This window comes from Uloborus diversus, chromosome 4 (assembly GCF_026930045.1).
Source record: "Uloborus diversus isolate 005 chromosome 4, Udiv.v.3.1, whole genome shotgun sequence".
NCBI classification, from domain to species: domain Eukaryota; kingdom Metazoa; phylum Arthropoda; class Arachnida; order Araneae; family Uloboridae; genus Uloborus; species Uloborus diversus.
Window position 1 is genome coordinate 151,173,438 of NC_072734.1, and position 12,747 is coordinate 151,186,184.

Consider the following 12,747-nt stretch of genomic DNA (forward strand, 5'->3'; position numbering starts at 1 on the left):
CATTGCGATCGTTGGCGATTGCTTACAAGAATGATCCAACATTTTTGGAATAGGTGGTCGTCCGAGTATTTGACATTGCTACAATCAAGAGCGAAGTGGCGCAATTCTCAAAAGAACCTTGACATTGGAGATCTTGTTTTAATCAAACACGACAACTTACCTCCACTACAGTGGAAATTAGGGAAGGTCACGGAAACGTTCCCTGGTAAAGACAATAAAGTTCGTGTGGTCAAGGTAAAAACTGACACTGGTGAACTTGTTAGACCAATTGCAAAACTGTGTCCCCTTCCTATAGACACTTGAGCATTCTTGAACTATGCCTAATTTTTCTTTCTAATATTGTAGAAGGTTAAGGTCGTCTATTCATCTGTAACGCTAATTACTTAATTTCATTTATTTAGAAGTATGATTTATTTTTAATTTAAATTCATTTAGTATGATTAACTTAATTCATTAATTTTGAAACCCCTCCGTGTTTCAAGGGGGGCGGTATGTTTCGTATACAGTCCACAGATGGCGCTGCGCAAGCGTGTAACTCTCAAGAAGAAAGTAAAGTGTAAGTTCTAATATCAAGGAGTGAGGCCGTCTTTTCTAATTGTAGTGCAATTTACTTTTCAATTATTAGATTTTCAGAGTTCAAGATTGAGATGGCTTCCCGCGTATGAATTCTTCAAATACAACAAACAAGCAGGTAAGAGAAAATAATTTTCGAAACATTCTAGTTCATATTTATTCCCTAACACAGGCTTAATTTAGAATGTATGATGATTGAAATGAATGTACAACGGCAATGTTCAATTGTTCATCCAGTAGAATGTGCACAAAACTGGGTCGTGGGTAGTCTTGTAGACAGGGCTCTAGATTACCATTCGGAGGGTCTCGGGTTTGGAGCCCGTGCTAGTAAAATCTATGGGTGTGAAAATTTGACCGAGAAAACCGTTGATCTTCTTAAACCAATCGGAAGTTCAGTTGTCCGACTTAGGTTCAAAAAAGGTGACGAATGTGGCCGTTAGAGCTTTTCACTCCAGGGTCCCTCGTACCTACCACCTACCACTATTTGTGGTTTAACCAGTTGGATGGAACCCTGAAGACAGCTCTGATTTTTTGATCCAGATCAGAAACCGAGCAATCCCTGGTCCAGAACTCCCAGAGGTATCGTTTCACTTGGAGGAATTTGTGACCACGAGCATATTTAACGTCCCCCAGTCAGCATTAATGAAGACGGTGGATCTTCGATCCGGCGGGGATCGAGCCCGGGACCCTCCGGGCCCGAGTCCGAGTCTTACTAATCAGGCCACCACGGCCCCGGCCGTTAGAACTGTAAGTTGAATTATTTGTAATATCGATGCCTCCATAAAAGCCTTGAAATAGCCATGAGTTATTCACGATATGTGCTTTATTAACCTTCCATAATCATTTCAATCAATCGTATTTCATTACAAAAAACTGTTCTTATTTTTCATAGTAACTTAAATGTAGTAGGGGAACATGGGGCAAAGTGAACAGGTGAAATATTTACTCTGCTTTTGGCTCCACCTATTCAGTATTATTTTAACTATGTAGTACCGTATGTAGTCTATTCCAGTCAGAAAAAAAATTCCACCGAAGATTAAAACATTTGATAATACAGGCAATTTTTAAAAAAATTATACTCATATTGTAATCTTTTGTTGTCGAAATTATTTTTGTTACTATATAAAATGATAAAGTTCTTGTTATATATTCAAAAATATGTTTTATAATTGAACGAAAAACAGTTCATTGGAAAAATATTTTATTTTTCACTTTGCTCCATGAAAAAAAGTGAAAAATTTCCACCTTTTTTTGAAGACTCAAATTTACTGCGAAAAATAAAAAATACTGTTTCAACGCAAGTTTCATTATAAAATACAATGTTCCTTCTTTATGTATTGTAATCCTTGAAACAAATTTCCAATTTGTTCATTTTAAAAAAATCTCACACATCTTAACCATTTAACTTTGCCCCACATTCCCCTACTATATGTATGCATAGTAATTTTTTTCAATTTTTCCATTGATGATTTTCATGTTTCAATTTTCAGCTACAGTGTATGGGCTGTTATCTATTGCTTTAGTTATAGTAGCTCAGCAGTTAGGTGGTGTTCTTCAAGTAAGTAAAGTTTCACTTTTCTATGCTAAAATTTATGCTCCAGTTAGCAAGTAGGAATTTGTAAAAAAAAAACTCATTCATACCATACTTGCGTAAAATCTAATGGTAAAGGACATTAGGCATCATTTAAAAAAAGTAGGCATGTTAAAATGTAAAATGAAAATGAATAATAATCGCAATGTTGCAATCCTCTCCAAATTTGCCGAGTCGATAGGAAAATACGGAACATTTTTTGGGAGGTCACAGTGACCTAACGTAACCTCCCGTCGGGACGCCCCTGCTCTTATCAATGTATTTATTTTGACTCATTTGTTTCCGATTTTTAACTGAACAGAAACCAGTCATTGATTTTAACCTGAATTTAATAGTATTTTTTAATTTTTGTAATTAAAATTTTTGTCACAAGAGGTAAAACACCAAATATTTTATGTGGCATCATTTGTTTTATCGTATTCAAACTTAATTTCGTATTTCAGAAGCCCCCCACATAACTTATGCTTCTCAACACGGCCGCTTTTTGGAATATCCATAACTTTTGTTTTAAAGGGTGCTTATATCAGCTTCATCATTTTCTCAATAGATGTCATACACTTGTGGAGTTATCATTTCATGTGAGAATTTACTCTTTCCTTTTTCTTTCAGGCGGCACTTACCATTCACGGTGTCGTTGGTGGACCTATGCTAGGAGTGTTTACGTTAGGAATGTTTTTCCCTTGCGCAAATACCTGGGTAAGATAGCATGTTATAAAAAATCATCAAAAATTCTTTCCGCTAAAACATCAATACCAGTACTCAAAGTAAATAAAATGCACATCGAGAAAAAACTACCTCCAACAGCAAATAAATATTTTTAGGCTACAATAGCACTTTACTAGTACTAGAAGAGCTCTCAATACACAACATTTAAAAGTGAATGAGATTTTTGCGATTTATGACACTGGTACCATATTTTCCGAAACCTTTTTGTGCATTGACTGCCTTTACAAAGGCATCGATCTGCTATTTAAACTAGCCTAAAACCTTTAAGAATTATATTTCTCTTTTAATGGAGGGTTGAAGGAAATTTTATACCCGGCTTTCCTTCTGTTGAGTAACATGAATGCAACTTAAACAACATAACTATTTAACCTTCCTGGCGACAAGGCGAGTATACTTGGACTGGTCTATGGCGTTTAGTATTGAGGGGCGTGTTCCTGCAGCTAAGAGAAATAATATGCAATGTAGTTAGAAAATGTATAACTTCTTTTCTCACTGTTTTTCTATCATTGACCCTACCGTTATATCTCTCAAATTCCTTTGCTAATCTTATTCTTTTTTTTTTAATCGCAACACCTTTAGTGACCTTTAGTGACGAAAGATTCATCGAACCCTAGAGCTTCATCGACTTCTTTGAAAACTTTATAGACCCTCAGGGAGTCGACCACTTTAGGAAACGCTATCTTATAGCCTTATACAATTGGATATTTTGAGGGATTGTGTCTCTATACAGGAACTACTTATAAAATAAGGATGTGTGGGTTTTACAGTGATGAATTTAAATTCAGATCCCACCCATCTCTGCATGATTAAGTGAATGAATGAATGAGAAAGAGTGAGGTGACGAATGAATAAATGACTAAATAAACGAACTAATACATGCGCGAATATCCACTCACTCATTAATTCATTCCTTCATTTATCCATTTACTCGCTGTACTCATTAAATCATCTATTAGTTCATTCATCGGCTCAGTCATTCATTTATATTTTCATTCATTTATTTATCCATTCACTCATTCATTTATTTATCCATTCACTCATTTATACCTTTCGATCTAGCAAAACTTTTGGACTGAAACTTAATAATAGTCATCTTATTCTATATAGTGAGTGGTTGATATCTTTTGATAGCATAATCGTGCTTACAGCAGCGAAGACATGTGTGTAATTTCCATTGCAGTTTTGAGCTTTAATTGTGATAAATCTAAAGCCTAAACTTTAGACTTATCACAATTTTTCTGAAAGCAACCATTTATAGCTCCTTCGTTTTCATGTACCCTCAGCAGGTCGTGTGTTCAATTCTGTTTTACAAAAATTGCCATTTTCATCACATCGTCAAACACTTCAGTTTAGTTTTTTTACAGTGTGAAATAAGTGAAATGATGCATAAAAAGAATGAAAACCTTCCTTTCCAGGGTGCTTCAACAGGTCTATTAAGTGGGTTTGTGATAGCGATGTGGTTTGGAATGGGAGCCTTTTCCAGTAAACCTTATCAGCCGCTGCTTCCCAGATCCTACACAAATTGCACAGAGCTTTATTACAATGTAACTAAAATTGATCTCAAGAATATGACTACGATACCCGAAATCATCCCAAACAAGTAAGTGTCCTGAACTTTTAAGTAGAGACTAACAAAAGGTCTATTATTTATATAATCGTGCCTTCATAAATATTATTTCAATACATTTTAATTAATGATGTTTGATTGGTTTATTTAGTTTAAATGGCGCAAGATTTTGATTAATGTATATAGTTAATGTATATTCATCTGATGGATTTTTCAATTCGAAGATTTTTAGTTGGTCTTTGAGTTGGAATTCATGGAAGCAATGATAGTATACTAGTGTAATGCTAAATTTCTTGGCTTAACGAACTTTAGATGATACGTTTTTCTTGATACTCTAATATGACTGTGTAGACTAGGCTAAAGATTTTCATAAGGTGTGATGATGAAGTTTATTTTAGAACCACAGAATCTCATCATTATGTAAAACTAAATGCTGTTTTATTTTTTCTTGCTAAAAGCTAAATTACACACAAAAAAAAAGTGTGTGGGGTTGTTTCTTGCGGTATATATCCCTGTCAATCGCATTGAACTTAAAAGATGATAAGAAGTTTAGTTATTATCTATTGCTTCTTGAAGAATCTGTTTGCATGTTTTTAAAACATTGAAATGTATTGTTAATATATTTATATGTATGATAAATTTTATATGAAGTCAATTCATTTAACTAGAGCAATAACTAAAAAATATTCATCACAAAATTTAAAATATTTCTATTTATTTACGTATGATCCTTAAGAATTCTTTTCTATGCATCTTAAAAGCAAAACTTTTTTTCTAGTGATCATATATTTCCTCCATATCGTTTGTCGTATTTGTGGTTGAGTGCGATTGGATTCGTCATTGTTCTTATTGTGGGAGTAACCATAAGCCTCATTACAGGTAATTTATCCTTTAATGCAAGCTCCTTAATTAAAAAAGAAACTCATTGGCAACGACCGACAAAAACTAGCATCTCAGGAGCCAGGAAAACATTTTCCTAGTCAGACAAATTATTACTCAAATTTACAAGAAAATTCTGAATGATATGAGTTTCGAAAGGTTCTTGTTTTGAAAAAACTAGTCTCCAAGGTAGTTTTTAGTTACCCGAGCGATAAGGTACTCTGTTTTCTTCGGACCTTACTCATTTATTAAAACATTAAATTCATTACAGAATAGAGTCGCACAAATTCGGCACTCAAAAACCCGGGCAATCCAGGAAACTCGGCCCCACCTTGGCAAGATGAAGAAATCCCGCCGGAAAAACAAATTGCATGCGCATTCCTGATAATCTAGAACCAAGGACGGATCCAGAAAGTTTTCAAGGAGGGGGCAGAAGCTGCCTCAACACTTTTGTCTAAAACTAAAAATTTTTGTCGAAATTATTCCTTTTTTTTCCGTTAAAAGAGCTACCCAAAAATTGCTTTTTAGAATTTCAATATCGTAATAATTCTGTGGGAATGTGTCGAAACCCTCTTCTCCTAATATCATGGAAGGTAGTCTAAAATTGCGTTTTTTGAAACTTTAGTTTCGAAAAATTACCATAGGATAATCACTGAATTTATTATTTCTCCTAACACTATCCGAGATGTATACAATCGCGTCTTTTAGACTTAGAACTTTGCAAAATGACTGGGAGAATGGCTTCCATCTACCCCTAAAACCGCCTAAGATCATCTAAAATGTCATTTTCGAAACTTCAAGAACGAAAATTTTCTGGAATAGAAATTCGAAACCTATTCATTTTCTTAACGTCATCAAAAAGGGCCTAAATTTGCATTTTAGGATTTCAATTTGGAAAAATTGCTAATGTTGGATCCCTCAGGGAGGGGCGATCGCCCCCATCGCTCCTCCCTTGTATCCGTCCTTGCCCAGATCTCAGCTATACCCTATGGTCCATATGAGGCCGAGTTTTAGGGACTCTACTGTAGTGCTTCAAATCTAATTTAAATTTCTCACTATCACACTCAGATATAAACTCTAACTAACATGGTAGTTTTGTATTTTAACCAATGCCAAGTGCTTCAGAGCTTGACATTGTACAAGGTAACCAAGGACCGGAAACGGATTCTCGGTGTAGCCAGAAATAACTTATAATTTTTATGGTTTCTTAAATGATGAGTTAATTTTTTCCCTTCTCTCTTGATGAGTTAATTCTCTTGATGAGTTAATTTTTCCCCTTTAATAAAATATACTCACGGCAGGCATCAGAATCTTGTATTCCTCACTTGATCAAGATTTTAGCAGTGCCAAACTCTCAAAATTCAAGTTGTTACAGCACAGTTACCTGCCTGTTTTAAGGTTGTTAAAAAATGCTGATGTCTTATTTTTTATGATTTTGTTTTTTCAATATTTAATTTTTTTATAGGTCCAAGAAAATGTGATGACGTTGACGAGAAGTTGTTGTCTCCAGCAGTGATATGGCTAAGGAAGTTCCTACCCGGTGGCCGATGTAAAACTCTTCGAATCCAAAGAAAAAGACGGGTAACAACTCTGTTCAGTTGCTCAAAATAAGACGATATACAATTTTCAAATTCATTCTTATATAATTTTTTTATCCTTTTTTTACTGATCAAAACAAAAATAAGCACAATAATATAATGAGGCTCTGAGAAGTTGAGCTCCAACTCTGACAATGTTTACCTTTGTTTTGATAAATAGGGAGGAGCAATTGGCGCTAAGTTGAGTTGAGAAACATTCTTAGTAGTTTTTCAAAAATATTCCAACTAAAATCCTAGCCAATAACACGCCTATTTTTCACTAAACTCCCCTAAAACAGGTAAACATAGTCAAGGTCACAGCTCAACTAACCAGAGCTGCATTATAAAATGTATTTGAAATTTTTATTGTCACTATCCCTATTGGTTAAAAAAAGTTTTGTCAAAGGAATTGTGAAATTGTGTCTGTGGCTGCCCGTCTCCAGGAGACCCCAGAGTACCTACAGCTTTAAAATTTCATTCAAAATTACTTAGTATCCCAACTGTTTGCAACTCGGAGCGTTTTTTTTTTTAAATTTCGAAGATTTTTGTAATTTATTTACTAACAAAGGGATGAACAAATTCCCACCCCCTAGTTATCTAGAAGGGGGAGTATTCTTGGGTACCCCCTAGTTATCAATGTCATTCAAAAGAGCTTTTTGTTTTTCTGCACAAGTTCAAGTTTGTTCCAATTTTCTCAATTAATTAGAACATTAGATGTATGGGTTTCTAATTTAGCAAGAATCCTAGGCTTACCTCAGTTTAACACTGAGACGAAGAGCAAAATAGTGAGACAGAAATTCGTTAAAACTTTGAAAGTTCAAAAAGCATAGAAAAATTAGGATAAAGAAGTGCGATTCACAAGAAAGTGTTCAGAAGAAAAACGTGATATTTTTAGCAACAAAGACGTTTTTAGTCCACAACGGTACCGGTAGATGGCGATGCCATGCAAGATCTCCTATATAGGATCTCTAAGATCTCCAGCAAAATTACGTAAACTAGTTTTGCCACAAAAAACCGTCACACACGAGGATTTCCCATTCGTTTTCAAAACGTTATCTTTTCCCGACTAAGTAAGCAACTCATGCGTTGTGAAAATTTCGAAAACGAAAGATGTAAAGACGATGAATCAAAGAAGTGTATATCTATAATACGTTTACGCAGGATACACTGTTAAAACTACAGGTTGCATTCGGCACCTTTCATGGGTGAAACGCTTGTTCACCAGCGGCACCCAATACGGAGCCGAAATTGCACCTCTAACTAGGGGGAAAAACAGGCACCATTTAAAAAATAGGCAACCGGGGTGAAAAGAATGAACCTTCGGAGAGAGAAATGCACCCTACTGTAGGTCCTCCTCCCCCTCCCCCGTATTGTGTACGTTTTTTAATACAGTTGTGTATTTTTTTTTTTTTTTAATACTTTTGTTTTGATTTATGATATTCTACGTTTTGGACTTTTTCACATTGCATAAATTCAGTACTGGAAATGATTAAAACTTGTTATTACAGCATTTAATCATATTTCAGAGTTTTCATCATAGTTAAGATGTGCTCATTGCTTTAATTCATCTGATCGTGCTCTAACTCAGTGTTTCTCAACCTGTTTTGACTCACGCGGGTGGGTAAAAGCAAATGAAAAGCATTGCGGACCTGTGAAATTTTTATCCTTTTTCTTAAAAATAAATAAAATACATAATAATAATTATAATAACTCTCAGGCCGTTAAAAACTTGTGAAAAAATTCTGCGTGAGGGTTTTTTTTTTTACAAAGTAATATTAAAAATAAATAAAACAATAAATACCCACTTTACTTGGTATCAAAGAGTTGTCACAAGTATATTTAAAGAACCACGAGTAATTATTTCAATATAAATAGTTAAGTTAATGATCATTTGTGAGAAATAACCGCACCGAAAGTAAAGTGTAAAGGTACTTATGAATTATTTACATGAAGAGCCAAAAATATTCTGGAATATTACAGTTACGGAAAAACAAAATCGTTTCTCGAACGTTCGAAATTTCAATCAAGAGTAACATTAAAATAAAATGCACATATGAAATTTTTCGACAGTTTAAAAACCTTAAGAAATTTCTAACGCTATGGAAATATTAACTGCTAACAGGAAATGATTCAAACACTTGAATGAAAAAGCAAAAAAAAAAAAAAGCTAGGCGGCGAGGGATTTCTTTTTTATTTTTTGCGTTTGCTGTTTTGTAGTAATCTACGATAGCGCAAGAATCATTTTTATTTAGGTTCTCACTTGTTGATTACTGATAATCTTATTGCGGTTATTATTTTGTGATTAAATGTTGCTCATCGACTAATCAAGAAAATAATGATAGATATATTTCGTAGCGTTTTGAATGATGGAAATTTCACAACAGTAACGGTAAACTGAAACTAAACAACTAACGGTACTACGATATCGTAACGGTCCAACGGTAACTGAAAAGCAGTGAATGTACTTTTAACTATGTTTGAAAGCCCTAAAAGCTACAAAGTGATCAAAAGCTGTACTTACTTGTTATTTTAAAGAATTATCCTAGAAAAGTTGAGATTTAATCCAATAGTGTACTTCATTCAATGTGAAAGACATGGAAGGCCACGCATAGATGCAACCTATCATTCGTCCGCCCTATTGAAGTGGTTGAATGGTGAATGTATGCCGGCAGCGCATGCGCCAGCGAGTCATTTAGCGATTGCTTGCTGTTTTGGCACCCCTGCTCTATTTCCTGGGCAACATGGCACCCTTGGACACCCTGCTTTCACCTTAGGGGGAATATATTCACTCATCTGGAACCCATGGTTATAACAGTGTAGTTCCAGTTGCACAGCATGCAAATCCTATTTAAAATTCCTATGAAGTAACCTTTGATTAAAATTGAGGGATTAGTCGAAGTTATTTGATTGCAGTACCTTCTTGTTCACCTGACCTGACTTCAGTCGACGGTTATTTAATTTCACTGTTGTACAGCTCATCTCCTTCAATTCTTAATGAATTGAAAGATTCTTTCTAATGTGAGGTTCCTGCTTGTCATTCCGAACTGTTTTAATCAGCTGTAACAGATGTTAGGTCGCCATAGATGTGTCGTGCAATGTTCTTGAAGTCTTCGAAGTGCACCCGTTCCAACAGGTGCGGAAACATGTTGAACACCTTCTGCAGGAAATGGGCGTACTTTTGTCATGTTTCGCGAGTTTCTTGTCGTCTGCGGCCTCTATCGATGATATTTAAACTCTTTTTTTTTTGTTCCTAAAAAAAGTCCGATTTTCTTGTTGCCCCTTTTGTGTAAACGGCACTTTTTTTATCTTAGTTTCTTTCTTCTTTATGAACAAGACGAATTTTAATGAATTTTTTGCTTACCCTGTACTACTGACTGGAGACCAAATTTGTAAACGATTTCTCAAACGTTACGTACGGCCGTTTTGCTATGCCCAACAACCTTTTTAGCACCTACTACTGTGAAATTTGGTAAAAAATGAGCTTGCCCCCGCCCCCCTTCTTCGAACGGCTGCACTTAAAGGGTTTTATCATTTATATTATTTTTATTTATTTATTTATTTGGTGTTTTTTTTTTTTTTTTTTTTTTTTTTTGCTTATTTTAAACGAGCTCTTTTTTTTCTTTGAGAGCGAGACTTTCATATTGTTCTAATTGTAACGAGCCCTTAAATTAAATTCTTTTTCCTATGGGAAAGGAACAGGGTTTTCATTTTGTTCTAATCGTAATGTGTATTTTAATAAATTTCTTCCTAGCAGACGATTAAACCAAATAAGATTGCGAAGCAATCTTCTCGGTTGTTGAGCGTTAGCGAGCAGAGGGTGGAGCTCCCTTTATTGTAACTACTCGAAACAAAATGGAAACTAATTTTCAAATGAGTTCAAGCACTTTATATTTTAATGTTGTCAATGTAACTTTGTCATGCCAACTTAAAATATCCTACCCATATTCTTATGATTTAAAACGGATCGCACTGGTTTTCATAAATGTCAAGGTCTTTTCTAAAAAGGCTTGAAATCCCCTGAGGAATTTAAAATATTTTTAAGAACAATTTTCCTTCAATATCCCATTGAAATCAAATAAAAAATAACTCTCACTGTTTCATTTTTTTCGTACCATAATGATCAAATATACTTTTTTTTAGAATAAACCTTTTCAGAAGCTTCTTTCTAATAAGACAATATTATAAAACAAACAACATGGCAGACAGATAAAATACAGATAAATAAACGAACATTTTATTGTTTAACCAAGGTTTAATCATCAAGTTTGTAGTGCACTATTAATAAATTTCAACATCTTACCCTTTTGTTTCCGGAGCTCATCAAGCAGGTGATTCAATTAAAACCATCTATTGGTTAACATCACTGCTTGAAGGATGCAGACATATATATATATATATATATATATATATATATATATATATATATATATATATATATATATATATATATATATATATATATATATATATATATATATATATATGCATAATATAAGCTGAGAATTTTTTGCTATATTTACAGATTGAACTAACAAAACGGTAGCTAAATTAATTATATACAGGTTCTTAGTGACCATGTGTCACTTTACATATTTTTCAGAGTACTTACTGTACTTGGATATACTTTTAATTTTATATTGCATTGTCATAAACATATTCAAAGTTTAAAATGACCGAAATTGGTTCAATTTCAGTAGTTAACTAGCAAATGTTTTCGTATACATTAATATTTATGCCACTTACTGTACTTCGGTTTCTTAGATGCTTTTAGTATCATTATTATAATTACTAGAAAATCGCCCGTCAAGGTATGACGGGTGAAAGTTGCTTTTTGAACGAAGCAAATTTCTGTTTGGTGATATTTTGATAGTTGAAATTTTAACCCTAACTCCAGCGAATTAACCCTTAGCTCCAGTAGATAGCGTTCATTGTTGGCCACTTTTTCGTTTCTTCATTCTCCTAAAATGACAGTCTTACCAGTAAAACAGTTAAGATACCGGATCCAGTTCAGCCTCGTCGAAATAAAGCATTTCCCTGCTTGTCAAACATTATTAAAAAATATTTTCAAATTATCATGTCGTAGCGCGAGTCTCATTGTTAATGACGTCAGGAGCGTTACTCGATCATTTGCTGTTATATATATGAGGATTATTATTTTGTACTTTAACGCTTAAGTTTATCAAATTGCTTATATATGTAATAGCAATTATGTTTCATTGTTTTTTATGATTTGGTACTTTTCAATTTTTAGGGAACGTCATTGAATACTTTAAGAACCAGTGTAATTAGCAGTGATGATGAAATTTACTATGCGTCGAAAAAAGGATCAATATCTTATATTTCTGACTCTAAAATTTCATAAAATTTAGAATAGAAAATAGAAATTTTCAAATAATAATTTGTTACTGTTATTTTTGTACTTTATTCTGCTCATTTCATTTCATCATATTATTCATCAAATTATAAGCATATTTAAATATTTGAAATGTACAGCTATGAATAAAAAGATGTATTCTTATAAATTATGTGTAAAATGTTTTCTCCTTTATTTATTTTTATTTATTTATTTATTTATTTTTGTTACTATATTTCTTTGCCTTTCTAGTTTTGTTAAACTCTAGAGCTTAATTTGCCTCATATATGTCCCATTTTAATCATATTCAATTTGTGTGTAGTGACACATTATATGTCTGAGTTTTATTGCACTATTCTACAATGGAGTTGTTTCCTTCAGTCAAAAGTAGTACTGTTTGTCACTGAAATTGATAGAATAAGCAAAATAATAATAATAATAATAATAATAAATAAATAAATAAATAACATAGACCCAGAAA

At 33.6% G+C, this 12,747-nt stretch overlaps 1 protein-coding gene across 3 annotated transcripts in view; it reads left to right on the forward strand.

Moving 5' to 3' along the window:
- Positions 1-12,398, forward strand: part of LOC129219794 (sodium-coupled monocarboxylate transporter 2-like) — a 45,418-nt gene extending 33,020 nt beyond the window's left edge. For all 3 annotated transcript variants that reach the window (XM_054854097.1, XM_054854098.1, XM_054854096.1), the window contains exons 11-16: positions 2,064-2,131; positions 2,774-2,860; positions 4,306-4,490; positions 5,236-5,336; positions 6,802-6,917; positions 12,165-12,398. In XM_054854097.1, the coding sequence (XP_054710072.1) occupies positions 2,064-2,131; positions 2,774-2,860; positions 4,306-4,490; positions 5,236-5,336; positions 6,802-6,917; positions 12,165-12,275 (668 nt within the window). In that variant the 3' untranslated portion in view covers positions 12,276-12,398. The remainder of the gene's footprint in view (positions 1-2,063; positions 2,132-2,773; positions 2,861-4,305; positions 4,491-5,235; positions 5,337-6,801; positions 6,918-12,164) is intronic.
- The last annotated feature ends 349 nt before the right edge of the window (positions 12,399-12,747 follow it).